This window comes from Hydractinia symbiolongicarpus, chromosome 12, assembly GCF_029227915.1.
Source record: "Hydractinia symbiolongicarpus strain clone_291-10 chromosome 12, HSymV2.1, whole genome shotgun sequence".
In the NCBI taxonomy this organism is placed as follows: Eukaryota; Metazoa; Cnidaria; class Hydrozoa; order Anthoathecata; family Hydractiniidae; genus Hydractinia; species Hydractinia symbiolongicarpus.
In genome coordinates this window covers 21,494,962-21,510,881 of record NC_079886.1, presented here as the reverse complement: position 1 = coordinate 21,510,881, position 15,920 = coordinate 21,494,962, and the positions used below count along the sequence as shown (strand labels likewise).

The 15,920-nt window shown below is 35.3% G+C and overlaps 4 protein-coding genes across 4 annotated transcripts; all 4 read left to right on the top strand.

The window, feature by feature from the left end:
- The first annotated feature begins 3,242 nt into the window (after positions 1–3,242).
- Positions 3,243–5,353, top strand: LOC130621386 (uncharacterized). Its single transcript, XM_057436672.1, has 4 exons — positions 3,243–3,689; positions 3,927–4,326; positions 4,750–4,847; positions 4,927–5,353. The coding sequence occupies exons 1-4, from the start codon at positions 3,243–3,245 to the stop codon at positions 5,206–5,208; spliced, it is 1,227 nt and encodes a 408-aa protein (XP_057292655.1). The 3' UTR covers positions 5,209–5,353.
- Positions 5,324–8,211, top strand: LOC130621385 (uncharacterized). Its single transcript, XM_057436671.1, has 6 exons — positions 5,324–5,341; positions 5,534–5,651; positions 6,123–6,547; positions 6,785–7,184; positions 7,608–7,705; positions 7,785–8,211. Exons 1-6 carry the CDS (start codon positions 5,324–5,326, stop codon positions 8,064–8,066), a joined length of 1,341 nt encoding a protein of 446 aa, XP_057292654.1. The 3' UTR covers positions 8,067–8,211.
- On the top strand, positions 8,182–11,069 carry LOC130621383 (uncharacterized). Its single transcript, XM_057436670.1, has 6 exons — positions 8,182–8,199; positions 8,392–8,509; positions 8,981–9,405; positions 9,643–10,042; positions 10,466–10,563; positions 10,643–11,069. The coding sequence occupies exons 1-6, from the start codon at positions 8,182–8,184 to the stop codon at positions 10,922–10,924; spliced, it is 1,341 nt and encodes a 446-aa protein (XP_057292653.1). The 3' UTR covers positions 10,925–11,069.
- LOC130621382 (uncharacterized) lies at positions 11,040–14,254 on the top strand. Its single transcript, XM_057436669.1, has 7 exons — positions 11,040–11,057; positions 11,250–11,367; positions 11,839–12,263; positions 12,501–12,900; positions 13,324–13,421; positions 13,501–13,723; positions 13,812–14,254. Exons 1-7 carry the CDS (start codon positions 11,040–11,042, stop codon positions 14,024–14,026), a joined length of 1,497 nt encoding a protein of 498 aa, XP_057292652.1. The 3' UTR covers positions 14,027–14,254.
- Positions 14,255–15,920: the final 1,666 nt, after the last annotated feature.

The window sequence follows — 15,920 nt, the reverse complement described above, 5'->3', positions numbered from 1 at the left end:
TGAAAAGAAGGTCACTCCTGTCAAATATCAAAATCAAAAACATATTCTCTGATCATTAGAAAGAACAATTAATGTTTTCATACGGCGAAAAAAATTCATTTTAGGGGAATTAAACCTGGCGTTTTTTTTTTGTTTTTTTTTTGCTAAATTTTCTTCCCCGCTAAGATTTTTTCCTTAGGATGATGTTGAGTTTAAATAACAGCGAGTTGACGACAGCTGTGTTTTTAATTGAAACAAAGTTACGAATGATTAAGATCTGCATAAGAAGCGACATGCAATCTATCTGCATATAAAACATCAACACAAAAGAAGCAAAGCACATCGCTTTTATCGATTGGATTGTTCGTAAATTGCGGTCATTGTAGGTAGTATTTGTTCGGCTTATACACAATCGGATTTTCGGATATATGCACGTATATACTATTGCACAGAGCGTTGTCAGGTATGCCCCTCCATCGGTTCTGTTGTGACATCGCAGAAATTCAAATGTTTTCTGGAAACATACTTGTATATTGCATGCAGCTTCGATAATGTGAAAAAAAAGTTTGAAAGATGCCGGTAAGACGTGTTTACAGAAAGTCATGTTGTATCATCACCTCAAGTTTTCTCTACTGAGAAATGTCACAAATAGACACTTATTTTCCGCTGAGGGACCGACAGTCTGAAGCCAATGATGCTGATAATAATTATGCTAAAAATAGAATGCAGATAGCAAAAGCCATGAAATGAAAAAGAGTTGCTTTGCATGTTGTATGCTATGCAATGTTCAGTAAAGAATAAGTCATAAAGCTTTTTTATAAACAGTCTTCCAACCAATTAGTTTCCAGATTCTAGTTTCCAGTCTTCAACTTTGTTCAATAATTTTTTTTATAAATTTATGGTTAAAAAAAAGAGAGCGAAAGAATGGAAACCCGCGGTTTCATTTTACACAGTGTCTTCCGGGTTGTGCTGAATAACTTTTTGTGCTTTCAAATCATGTCAAGCGAAGAATAAAAACACAGCGAAGCAGAAAATACATTACTATCACGTCATACAAACATTCTCACGAGGAATAATAACTCAACTGATTGCAAATAAATTCTTTCAATAAAATTCTACAAAACTTATTTCTACGGAAGACATGTCAACACAGAATGTTTAGACGACACGAAATTATCGCGAAATGCACTCTACTTGTTGCAGCCTTGATCCTACTTGCGGACACAGCTAAATCAATGGTGGATTTAACTGGAATAAGAGTGGAAGGTGGTATTACTTACAGCAAGCGCTTCCCTTACCAACTACCAGCAGGATCCTGTCTTGTCGTAATGTTATACAAAGCAGCTTTAAATAATGAAGATGCAGTGAGATTAGGACAAGACGTTATTCACGATCCGCAACGAAACAAGCATTCCTCATATTCTGTTAAGTTTTACGACACAAAAATTAGCAGAGAGGACGCTAAATTTTTGTATGTGTCGGCTTTTGTCAATGTTGGTTGGTGTACTACAAAGATAGGTGACTCAGAGAAACGATTTAATTTTAAACCTGGAGACTTTCATAGTAAAGGAGAAAATTTGGTCGATACGAACTATGTGAACTTTAGGAAGGATGATAGAATAAAAGGACCTATACTACATCTACAAAGAGGTAATGAATACTTTTAGTGGGAAATAAAGTAAAAAAAATATCTAAAATTACGAGGTAAAGCTTTAGAAGAATCAGGAAATTCTCAAAATAAGCTTGTATAGTGATTATATATGACCCATATCCGCAAAACCATCGCGTTTTTGCATAAAACTGTCTCCTTTTCACGCAACCTCTCAGTTAGCATCTAAAATGATAGGAACGTGAACGAGTGAACTTATAAAATATACTTTTTTTCCCTCGCTGAATTAAGAAGAGGACTTATGAGGATACCACTAAGAAGGTTTAAGACAGCGTCGAAATGATCTGTAAAGTATGCGGTGTTTCCCGATTTCAAAGGTTTCGGGAAACATTATTCTTTTTTGGATTCTACACTGCAATAATAAATTATGCGCTGTTAGAAGAATGTCTAACACATTATTAGAAAGCATAACACATTTTATCCTGAACCCCAGTTAAATATTCTTATGAACTATATTTTTATAAAAAAGCGCGTATTAATATCTATAGCCATATCAAGGCTTAAGTTGCTCCAATTATTATTCTTGTGTATCCTAAGACTAAAGAAATGCTTTCAGAATATACTTCAGGGTACGGCACCCTTTTTACAAAGCATTGCAGATTCTGGTTTAATGTTTCTGCGCAAAAAATTACAGTAGAAAATTATCTCTACTACGCGAACTATTCTGTGTAAGGTGAAAAAAATGTGAACGGCTAGAAACGTCTACTGAGCCGTCGCAAAAATAGAAATCAAATATACAACGGAAATTTCTGCCAACCAATCTAAATGCTCAAAATTATTCCGCTTAGCGGAAAAAAGGCGTTAGATCTTGTCTACAATTTAGGATGAGAGGAAAAAACAGTGTAAGCATAGCTTTTGACACCAGTTCAGAAAAAATAGAATTTAAACTCCGATTACTTTTTTTCTTCTTCTAAGAGCTAAGTTAACTGTTTTACGTATTAACCATCATCGTTATTATTGCTTTTTCTTTGGATTTCCCCATTCTTTCGTAAGATTTGTTGTTTTTCATTTCCCTGATGAACTTCCCAATTTAGTTTGAAATTAAGCAAGTTATCAAAGACTATCATTTGTTAAGTCAACCACCCATGAACAAAAATTCTCCAGCATCAAAAAATGATTTTACTCTAGTCCATCAATGTGCAGCAGTTTGTTTCTGATCAATTTTAAGACTTGATTAATTGGAACTTAAGAGGTAAAAATGTCCCACTTATTGATTTTGTTTGCGTATATCAGAATTTAACTTGTGAGGAGGACCCTGCCAACGTTCTACAGTCGATCAACACACAAACATAGTACAATGCTTCACAATTTTTTTAATGCAATGCATTCAAAATCCTTCTTTTTTGTCTTCTACACTTTGAAGTCATTGCACTCAAGTCCTATTTAAGCAATATTTTTTAGTTGATAAGATCAAAAAATTGGTCTTACTAAGCGCAAGTCCAGCTTATCAAGACTAGATCAATGGTACCAATATCTAATTAGCCCCACTTATTCAAACTGCGAAATAATGTTCCAAAAACACATCGAACATTAATATATTTATCTAACTTGAGTTCGCCTTTTACATACATTTGAAACAGGCTTCTATCAAACAATGTTCTACATTGCCGTTTTAGTCACGACCAAAACAGAAAATCAATTCGACGATCTATCTACTTATGAAGATGATAAAGAGAGTGTAACTGATACATCAAGAGAAAATTCCATGCTGATGCAGTCACAAACGTCGCAAGATTCTTTAGAAACACTAGATGACAAAAATATTCCAAGTGACTTATTAGAAGATGAAAATGCTTCTCCAGAAGGAAACGTCAAAGAAGACATGAATGGCTACAAAGAAAAATTAGGGGAAGAGACAATGGGACAAAAGGAAAAAGAAAAATCACTAGCTTCCATCAATTCTCGAGCTAATAATAAAAATATCTACAGTGAAGTTGATCAATCTAGAAAAAATAGGCGTAAACCTTTTAACAGAAAATTTGGTCACAAAACAAGAAAACTGCGACAAGGATCTATAAACCCAGTTGGTGTTACAGCTCCCGTAAAAAAACGCAACTGCACAACGAAAAAGCCATATTGCTTCGCTCCAATAGGTAGCCTTACAATTTTTTGAACATGATTTTATTTAAACGGTTGATAGGAATGCTTAAATCTACTTTTTTCGCATGCAGGATTTTCAATTCAAGGAAGTGTAGGGAGTTGTCGTGAATTTCAATGGGTGTAAAATGTGAACCTGTTTTTCAATATATTCAAAGGGAAATATATATTTAATATATAGAATATATATTGCAGTATATATTTAAAGCAAACACATCAGCTTCTGGTTGAAGGGCAGGAGAAAATAAAGAATTTATCGACCTTTATTTATAGAAAGCCTTTACCACAAAAATATGACAAATTTTTGTTTTCATTGCATGCAAACATTTCAGCCATTTTCTATTTTGTCCATTTAGGTGTGGCCAATCCTAGCATCATCAAAGCTTCAGCGTTTGCATCTAGTTCACATCAGTACTCCATACGGGGACCTGTGTTCCAGGCATCTAATGCGAGACTGAATCACAGAGAAAAACTGAACGTGACTGCAGGAGCGTGGTGCGCGAATATATATGTTTCCGGAATACATTGGATAAGTGTCGACCTCGGACAAATCTACACTGTAAATAAAATTGCTGTTCAAAGTAAGATGTTTAATAGCTTGCCCTGTTTAATGTTGTTGTTGTTAAAGTATTGTATTTATAAATTCTTAAATCAATGAGTAATCGTAAGTAACGCCACGTGGTTTGCACCAAATTATGCGCGCAGCACCAAATTATTGCGCGCGTACAACTCAACATCACTTGATTCGCATCAAATTATTGCGCGCCACAACTCAATGTCACGTGGTTTGCATCCAATTATGCGTGTGCACAACTCAGCATGACTTAATTCGCCTCAAATTATTGCGCGCGCACAACTCAACGTCACATAGTTTGCACTAAATTATAGTGTACGCACAACTAAACATCACTTGATTTGCATCTAATTATTGCGCGCACACAATTGATTCCGCATTCATAACAGAGCGAAGAAATGTCATCACCGACGTCACACTTCTCTTTTAGGTCGAGACAGTGCAATTGCGTTCATCCGAAATTTTAAACTCAAGTATAGCATCAACCAGTACGATTTTCAATATTATAAATTGCACGGAAATGTTAAGGTGAATTTTTTTTACATTTTTAGTGACGCGGTTGCTTTTGTGGTTGTGTTTTGTGTAATCTACATTGTTTTTTTTCCAGATTTTCTCTGGTAACAGAAGAGTCAACCAGGTTGTTTACCGAAAATTCGAACACGCCATCCAAGCACGTGTCATACGACTTGAAGTTGTCAAATATTACGGCAGACCTTGTTTACGATTCGAGTTATACGGTTGTATTAACACTAGTTTGACCACCACCCCTACGGAGAGCGGCCCTACAACAGTGACAGGTGGTGTTAAACGTTCTACACAAACGACTAAAGGTATTCTTGTTTGTTATGTTCGTCTGTTTGTTTGTTTGTCGGCTAGAAACGTCTACTGAGCCGTCGCAAAAATAGAAATCAAATATACAACGGAAATTTCTGCCAACCAATCTAAATGCTCAAAATTATTCCGCTTAGCGGAAAAAAGGCGTTAGATCTTGTCTACAATTTAGGATGAGAGGAGAAAACAGTGTAAGCATAGCTTTTGACACCAGTTCAGAAAAAATAGAATTTAAACTCCGATTACTTTTTTTCTTCTTCTAACAGCTAAGTTAACTGTTTTACGTATTAACCATCATCGTTATTATTGTTTTTTCTTTGGATTTCCCCATTCTTTCGTAAGATTTGTTGTTTTTCATTTCCCTGATGAACTTCCCAATTTAGTTTGAAATTAAGCAAGTTATCAAAGGCTATCATTTGTTAAGTCAACCACCCATGAACAAAAATTCTCCAGCATCAAAAAATGATTTTACTCTAGTCTTCTTTCCATCAATGTGCAGCAGTTTGTTTCTGATCAATTTTAAGACTTGATTAATTGGAACTTAAGAGGTAAAAATGTCCCACTTATTGATTTTGTTTGCGTATATCAGAATTTAACTTGTGAGGAGGACCCTGCCAACGTTCTACAGTCGATCAACACACAAACATAGTACAATGCTTCACAATTTTTTTAATGCAATGCATTCAAAATCCTTCTTTTTTGTCTTCTACACTTTGAAGTCATTGCACTCAAGTCCTATTTAAGCAATATTTTTTAGTTGATAAGATCAAAAAATTGGTCTTACTAAGCGCAAGTCCAGCTTATCAAGACTAGATCAATGGTACCAATATCTAATTAGCCCCACTTATTCAAACTGCGAAATAATGTTCCAAAAACACATCGAACATTAATATATTTATCTAACTTGAGTTCGCCTTTTACATACATTTGAAACAGGCTTCTATCAAACAATGTTCTACATTGCCGTTTTAGTCACGACCAAAACAGAAAATCAATTCGACGATCTATCTACTTATGAAGATGATAAAGAGAGTGTAACTGATACATCAAGAGAAAATTCCATGCTGATGCAGTCACAAACGTCGCAAGATTCTTTAGAAACACTAGATGACAAAAATATTCCAAGTGACTTATTAGAAGATGAAAATGCTTCTCCAGAAGGAAACGTCAAAGAAGACATGAATGGCTACAAAGAAAAATTAGGGGAAGAGACAATGGGACAAAAGGAAAAAGAAAAATCACTAGCTTCCATCAATTCTCGAGCTAATAATAAAAATATCTACAGTGAAGTTGATCAATCTAGAAAAAATAGGCGTAAACCTTTTAACAGAAAATTTGGTCACAAAACAAGAAAACTGCGACAAGGATCTATAAACCCAGTTGGTGTTACAGCTCCCGTAAAAAAACGCAACTGCACAACGAAAAAGCCATATTGCTTCGCTCCAATAGGTAGCCTTACAATTTTTTGAACATGATTTTATTTAAACGGTTGATAGGAATGCTTAAATCTACTTTTTTCGCATGCAGGATTTTCAATTCAAGGAAGTGTAGGGAGTTGTCGTGAATTTCAATGGGTGTAAAATGTGAACCTGTTTTTCAATATATTCAAAGGGAAATATATATTTAATATATAGAATATATATTGCAGTATATATTTAAAGCAAACACATCAGCTTCTGGTTGAAGGGCAGGAGAAAATAAAGAATTTATCGACCTTTATTTATAGAAAGCCTTTACCACAAAAATATGACAAATTTTTGTTTTCATTGCATGCAAACATTTCAGCCATTTTCTATTTTGTCCATTTAGGTGTGGCCAATCCTAGCATCATCAAAGCTTCAGCGTTTGCATCTAGTTCACATCAGTACTCCATACGGGGACCTGTGTTCCAGGCATCTAATGCGAGACTGAATCACAGAGAAAAACTGAACGTGACTGCAGGAGCGTGGTGCGCGAATATATATGTTTCCGGAATACATTGGATAAGTGTCGACCTCGGACAAATCTACACTGTAAATAAAATTGCTGTTCAAAGTAAGATGTTTAATAGCTTGCCCTGTTTAATGTTGTTGTTGTTAAAGTATTGTATTTATAAATTCTTAAATCAATGAGTAATCGTAAGTAACGCCACGTGGTTTGCACCAAATTATGCGCGCAGCACCAAATTATTGCGCGCGTACAACTCAACATCACTTGATTTGCATCAAATTATTGCGCGCCACAACTCAATGTCACGTGGTTTGCATCCAATTATGCGTGTGCACAACTCAGCATGACTTAATTCGCCTCAAATTATTGCGCGCGCACAACTCAACGTCACATAGTTTGCACTAAATTATAGTGTACGCACAACTAAACATCACTTGATTCGCATCTAATTATTGCGCGCACACAATTGATTCCGCATTCATAACAGAGCGAAGAAATGTCATCACCGACGTCACACTTCTCTTTTAGGTCGAGACAGTGCAATTGCGTTCATCCGAAATTTTAAACTCAAGTATAGCATCAACCAGTACGATTTTCAATATTATAAATTGCACGGAAATGTTAAGGTGAATTTTTTTTACATTTTTAGTGACGCGGTTGCTTTTGTGGTTGTGTTTTGTGTAATCTACATTGTTTTTTTTCCAGATTTTCTCTGGTAACAGAAGAGTCAACCAGGTTGTTTACCGAAAATTCGAACACGCCATCCAAGCACGTGTAATACGACTTGAAGTTGTCAAATATTACGGCAGACCTTGTTTACGATTCGAGTTATACGGTTGTATTAACACTAGTTTGACCACCACCCCTACGGAGAGCGGCCCTACAACAGTGACAGGTGGTGTTAAACGTTCTACACAAACGACTAAAGGTATTCTTGTTTGTTATGTTCGTCTGTTTGTTTGTTTGTCGGCTAGAAACGTCTACTGAGCCGTCGCAAAAATAGAAATCAAATATACAACGGAAATTTCTGCCAACCAATCTAAATGCTCAAAATTATTCCGCTTAGCGGAAAAAAGGCGTTAGATCTTGTCTACAATTTAGGATGAGAGGAGAAAACAGTGTAAGCATAGCTTTTGACACCAGTTCAGAAAAAATAGAATTTAAACTCCGATTACTTTTTTTCTTCTTCTAACAGCTAAGTTAACTGTTTTACGTATTAACCATCATCGTTATTATTGTTTTTTCTTTGGATTTCCCCATTCTTTCGTAAGATTTGTTGTTTTTCATTTCCCTGATGAACTTCCCAATTTAGTTTGAAATTAAGCAAGTTATCAAAGGCTATCATTTGTTAAGTCAACCACCCATGAACAAAAATTCTCCAGCATCAAAAAATGATTTTACTCTAGTCTTCTTTCCATCAATGTGCAGCAGTTTGTTTCTGATCAATTTTAAGACTTGATTAATTGGAACTTAAGAGGTAAAAATGTCCCACTTATTGATTTTGTTTGCGTATATCAGAATTTAACTTGTGAGGAGGACCCTGCCAACGTTCTACAGTCGATCAACACACAAACATAGTACAATGCTTCACAATTTTTTTAATGCAATGCATTCAAAATCCTTCTTTTTTGTCTTCTACACTTTGAAGTCATTGCACTCAAGTCCTATTTAAGCAATATTTTTTAGTTGATAAGATCAAAAAATTGGTCTTACTAAGCGCAAGTCCAGCTTATCAAGACTAGATCAATGGTACCAATATCTAATTAGCCCCACTTATTCAAACTGCGAAATAATGTTCCAAAAACACATCGAACATTAATATATTTATCTAACTTGAGTTCGCCTTTTACATACATTTGAAACAGGCTTCTATCAAACAATGTTCTACATTGCCGTTTTAGTCACGACCAAAACAGAAAATCAATTCGACGATCTATCTACTTATGAAGATGATAAAGAGAGTGTAACTGATACATCAAGAGAAAATTCCATGCTGATGCAGTCACAAACGTCGCAAGATTCTTTAGAAACACTAGATGACAAAAATATTCCAAGTGACTTATTAGAAGATGAAAATGCTTCTCCAGAAGGAAACGTCAAAGAAGACATGAATGGCTACAAAGAAAAATTAGGGGAAGAGACAATGGGACAAAAGGAAAAAGAAAAATCACTAGCTTCCATCAATTCTCGAGCTAATAATAAAAATATCTACAGTGAAGTTGATCAATCTAGAAAAAATAGGCGTAAACCTTTTAACAGAAAATTTGGTCACAAAACAAGAAAACTGCGACAAGGATCTATAAACCCAGTTGGTGTTACAGCTCCCGTAAAAAAACGCAACTGCACAACGAAAAAGCCATATTGCTTCGCTCCAATAGGTAGCCTTACAATTTTTTGAACATGATTTTATTTAAACGGTTGATAGGAATGCTTAAATCTACTTTTTTCGCATGCAGGATTTTCAATTCAAGGAAGTGTAGGGAGTTGTCGTGAATTTCAATGGGTGTAAAATGTGAACCTGTTTTTCAATATATTCAAAGGGAAATATATATTTAATATATAGAATATATATTGCAGTATATATTTAAAGCAAACACATCAGCTTCTGGTTGAAGGGCAGGAGAAAATAAAGAATTTATCGACCTTTATTTATAGAAAGCCTTTACCACAAAAATATGACAAATTTTTGTTTTCATTGCATGCAAACATTTCAGCCATTTTCTATTTTGTCCATTTAGGTGTGGCCAATCCTAGCATCATCAAAGCTTCAGCGTTTGCATCTAGTTCACATCAGTACTCCATACGGGGACCTGTGTTCCAGGCATCTAATGCGAGACTGAATCACAGAGAAAAACTGAACGTGACTGCAGGAGCGTGGTGCGCGAATATATATGTTTCCGGAATACATTGGATAAGTGTCGACCTCGGACAAATCTACACTGTAAATAAAATTGCTGTTCAAAGTAAGATGTTTAATAGCTTGCCCTGTTTAATGTTGTTGTTGTTAAAGTATTGTATTTATAAATTCTTAAATCAATGAGTAATCGTAAGTAACGCCACGTGGTTTGCACCAAATTATGCGCGCAGCACCAAATTATTGCGCGCGTACAACTCAACATCACTTGAATCGCATCAAATTATTGCGCGCCACAACTCAATGTCACGTGGTTTGCATCCAATTATGCGTGTGCACAACTCAGCATGACTTAATTCGCCTCAAATTATTGCGCGCGCACAACTCAACGTCACATAGTTTGCACTAAATTATAGTGTACGCACAACTAAACATCACTTGATTCGCATCTAATTATTGCGCGCACACAATTGATTCCGCATTCATAACAGAGCGAAGAAATGTCATCACCGACGTCACACTTCTCTTTTAGGTCGAGACAGTGCAATTGCGTTCATCCGAAATTTTAAACTCAAGTATAGCATCAACCAGTACGATTTTCAATATTATAAATTGCACGGAAATGTTAAGGTGAATTTTTTTTACATTTTTAGTGACGCGGTTGCTTTTGTGGTTGTGTTTTGTGTAATCTACATTGTTTTTTTTCCAGATTTTCTCTGGTAACAGAAGAGTCAACCAGGTTGTTTACCGAAAATTCGAACACGCCATCCAAGCACGTGTAATACGACTTGAAGTTGTCAAATATTACGGCAGACCTTGTTTACGATTCGAGTTATACGGTTGTATTAACACTAGTTTGACCACCACCCCTACGGAGAGCGGCCCTACAACAGTGACAGGTGGTGTTAAACGTTCTACACAAACGACTAAAGGTATTCTTGTTTGTTATGTTCGTCTGTTTGTTTGTTTGTCGGCTAGAAACGTCTACTGAGCCGTCGCAAAAATAGAAATCAAATATACAACGGAAATTTCTGCCAACCAATCTAAATGCTCAAAATTATTCCGCTTAGCGGAAAAAAGGCGTTAGATCTTGTCTACAATTTAGGATGAGAGGAGAAAACAGTGTAAGCATAGCTTTTGACACCAGTTCAGAAAAAATAGAATTTAAACTCCGATTACTTTTTTTCTTCTTCTAACAGCTAAGTTAACTGTTTTACGTATTAACCATCATCGTTATTATTGTTTTTTCTTTGGATTTCCCCATTCTTTCGTAAGATTTGTTGTTTTTCATTTCCCTGATGAACTTCCCAATTTAGTTTGAAATTAAGCAAGTTATCAAAGGCTATCATTTGTTAAGTCAACCACCCATGAACAAAAATTCTCCAGCATCAAAAAATGATTTTACTCTAGTCTTCTTTCCATCAATGTGCAGCAGTTTGTTTCTGATCAATTTTAAGACTTGATTAATTGGAACTTAAGAGGTAAAAATGTCCCACTTATTGATTTTGTTTGCGTATATCAGAATTTAACTTGTGAGGAGGACCCTGCCAACGTTCTACAGTCGATCAACACACAAACATAGTACAATGCTTCACAATTTTTTTAATGCAATGCATTCAAAATCCTTCTTTTTTGTCTTCTACACTTTGAAGTCATTGCACTCAAGTCCTATTTAAGCAATATTTTTTAGTTGATAAGATCAAAAAATTGGTCTTACTAAGCGCAAGTCCAGCTTATCAAGACTAGATCAATGGTACCAATATCTAATTAGCCCCACTTATTCAAACTGCGAAATAATGTTCCAAAAACACATCGAACATTAATATATTTATCTAACTTGAGTTCGCCTTTTACATACATTTGAAACAGGCTTCTATCAAACAATGTTCTACATTGCCGTTTTAGTCACGACCAAAACAGAAAATCAATTCGACGATCTATCTACTTATGAAGATGATAAAGAGAGTGTAACTGATACATCAAGAGAAAATTCCATGCTGATGCAGTCACAAACGTCGCAAGATTCTTTAGAAACACTAGATGACAAAAATATTCCAAGTGACTTATTAGAAGATGAAAATGCTTCTCCAGAAGGAAACGTCAAAGAAGACATGAATGGCTACAAAGAAAAATTAGGGGAAGAGACAATGGGACAAAAGGAAAAAGAAAAATCACTAGCTTCCATCAATTCTCGAGCTAATAATAAAAATATCTACAGTGAAGTTGATCAATCTAGAAAAAATAGGCGTAAACCTTTTAACAGAAAATTTGGTCACAAAACAAGAAAACTGCGACAAGGATCTATAAACCCAGTTGGTGTTACAGCTCCCGTAAAAAAACGCAACTGCACAACGAAAAAGCCATATTGCTTCGCTCCAATAGGTAGCCTTACAATTTTTTGAACATGATTTTATTTAAACGGTTGATAGGAATGCTTAAATCTACTTTTTTCGCATGCAGGATTTTCAATTCAAGGAAGTGTAGGGAGTTGTCGTGAATTTCAATGGGTGTAAAATGTGAACCTGTTTTTCAATATATTCAAAGGGAAATATATATTTAATATATAGAATATATATTGCAGTATATATTTAAAGCAAACACATCAGCTTCTGGTTGAAGGGCAGGAGAAAATAAAGAATTTATCGACCTTTATTTATAGAAAGCCTTTACCACAAAAATATGACAAATTTTTGTTTTCATTGCATGCAAACATTTCAGCCATTTTCTATTTTGTCCATTTAGGTGTGGCCAATCCTAGCATCATCAAAGCTTCAGCGTTTGCATCTAGTTCACATCAGTACTCCATACGGGGACCTGTGTTCCAGGCATCTAATGCGAGACTGAATCACAGAGAAAAACTGAACGTGACTGCAGGAGCGTGGTGCGCGAATATATATGTTTCCGGAATACATTGGATAAGTGTCGACCTCGGACAAATCTACACTGTAAATAAAATTGCTGTTCAAAGTAAGATGTTTAATAGCTTGCCCTGTTTAATGTTGTTGTTGTTAAAGTATTGTATTTATAAATTCTTAAATCAATGAGTAATCGTAAGTAACGCCACGTGGTTTGCACCAAATTATGCGCGCAGCACCAAATTATTGCGCGCGTACAACTCAACATCACTTGAATCGCATCAAATTATTGCGCGCCACAACTCAATGTCACGTGGTTTGCATCCAATTATGCGTGTGCACAACTCAGCATGACTTAATTCGCCTCAAATTATTGCGCGCGCACAACTCAACGTCACATAGTTTGCACTAAATTATAGTGTACGCACAACTAAACATCACTTGATTCGCATCTAATTATTGCGCGCACACAATTGATTCCGCATTCATAACAGAGCGAAGAAATGTCATCACCGACGTCACACTTCTCTTTTAGGTCGAGACAGTGCAATTGCGTTCATCCGAAATTTTAAACTCAAGTATAGCATCAACCAGTACGATTTTCAATATTATAAATTGCACGGAAATGTTAAGGTGAATTTTTTTTACATTTTTAGTGACGCGGTTGCTTTTGTGGTTGTGTTTTGTGTAATCTACATTGTTTTTTTTCCAGATTTTCTCTGGTAACAGAAGAGTCAACCAGGTTGTTTACCGAAAATTCGAACACGCCATCCAAGCACGTGTCATACGACTAGAAGTTGTCAAATATTACGGCAGACCTTGTTTACGATTCGAGTTATACGGTTGTATTAACACTAGTTTGACCACCACCCCTACGGAGAGCGGCCCTACAACAGTGACAGGTGGTGTTAAACGTTCTACACAAACGACTAAAGGTATTCTTGTTTGTTATGTTCGTCTGCTTGTTTGTTTGTTGGTTTGCTTTTGTTTATCTCACCTTAATATTCTATCGGTGATTTTTAGCTACTACTTTGTGTCCACGCAACTCCACTTGTTTGTGCATCAATACATGCAATAGTCTCGCAAAAGACCCGCGTGGTTGTCATAGATTACAATGCATTGACGCTTGCTCCTGTCCGAAATATTTTAAATACAGTAAAAGAACTGGTTATTGCCACTCAGACCCGAAGTGTCCGTGTGTGCGAAATGGAAAGGTTTTTGTGGTGGGTTGTTTCTAGCTTTGACTGGGCTGCTGTAGTTTGTTTCCAAAATTTGGCACAGTAAATTTATAAAAGTATGCTTAAAATGACATCGAAATTTACAATATACCTCTTTCAGGCCATAACTTGAAAATGTTTGTTAATTTCATATCCAGTACTATTTTGGTCCAAAGTAGACTAGGAAAAAAATGAAATATTTTCCCCAAAAAGTTCCGATCTCGGTCTTTGAATTTACTTTTTAATTTACGGCACAATGTGAGACTTCATTTTTAAGCCGCGTTGCTCTCTTATGCTGTTTTTGAGAAACTTGTTATGCACTGGAGTAATTATAGCCACCTAATCAAAGATAAACTTTTACGATTTTTTACTAAAACTGTTTTATGAGGGAACTGTCAATATATGATTTAAACACATAACCAAAAAAATATTTGAGACTTAAAATTGTTAAGTCTCACCCATGTCTTGACTTTTGTGAGGTATCAATCAAGTCGATTCGAATATTTGTTTTCAAAATTTGTCTTCTTTAATCTTTTCTCAAGGTGCTCTTCGAAAAAAAGGTTCGCTGCACCACGTCACTACAGAAAGGGAAACTGCATTATGACGTTATGGCATTCTCATCCCCAGAGCTCATTGAGATCAAAACCTCGATAGCTAGATTGTTTATCTCGAAGAGCTCTAGGGTGGAGATTGGCCTTATGGTTTTCATTTTCACGCAGTATTTACCTAGTTGTGTGTTCTATTAAATGATATTTAAGATCATACTAAACGTATTTTAAAATGTATAATGTTACAACTTTCTACTATGCTAGCCTTTGCTGGACCATCCACAACGCAGAATCCAATCTCAACAGCAAAACCTAGAAATATAGTAACAGTTACCAAGCCAGTCACATTGCATCCAAATGCAGACGTAGAAGTGAATCAAGAAAATGTAAGAGAGAGAAACAGAACAACACCCAAACCACCAGAGTGTCCTTCGTATTGCAATAATCAATGTGTTGACGTTTTTTGTCCATCCAGTTGCTGCGTACTGTCTGGAAAGTGATATTTTGATAATACATGTTCTATAAGAGAAAGCAGGAAGTTGTTCAGTTTTAATTTAGAACTTTTCATATATACTTCACGGATAGTTATGTAGTTTGACAAGGAAATAAAAGTTATGTGTCTCACATCTGTTATAGGCTATTTTCCCGATTTTTCTTTTCTTTAACTTGTGTTTTTATCTATTTTTTATATTGTGCATGTCATGTTTTATTTCCAATAAATATATCTCCAGCAGAATTGTTGGGGATATCATCGTCCATATTGTAAAATACTCAAACACATTTCCAGCAGACTCATAAAATCTCGTTTTAGTTGTTGCCTCATGATTTTGTAGTTAAAGGGATCCTAGAACACAAAATGAAAATCTTCCCTTTGAAAGTAATAATATTCTTAAATACAAAAATAATTTTTACATTTTGTGTATTGAAATCAAAACAAAAAGAATTCGGATTATTTTATTGTAAAAACATTTTGTGGCTTAGATTAGCATCCATTTTGTTATTTTCAAATAATTGCGTAAAGTCATCGAATCATTGTCAAATCATCATATCCAAGACTACTGATTGTAATGGTCAGATGTCCGGATTCTTTTTTAATATCTGAAAATGTTGGTAGCTATTAAATAATCAAATCTAAACAAAAAACACCATGTTTTTGATTGGTTCACGTGTTTCCACCATATTTTTGATTGGTTCACGTGTTTCTACCATGTTTTTGATTGGTTCAAGTTTTTCTACCATGTTTTTGATTGGTTCAAGTTTTTCTACCATGTTTTTTATTGGTTCAAGTTTTTCTACCATGTTTTTGATTGGTTCACGTGTTTCCACATAAGCAACTCTACAGACCGTATAAGGACCACAATATTAAT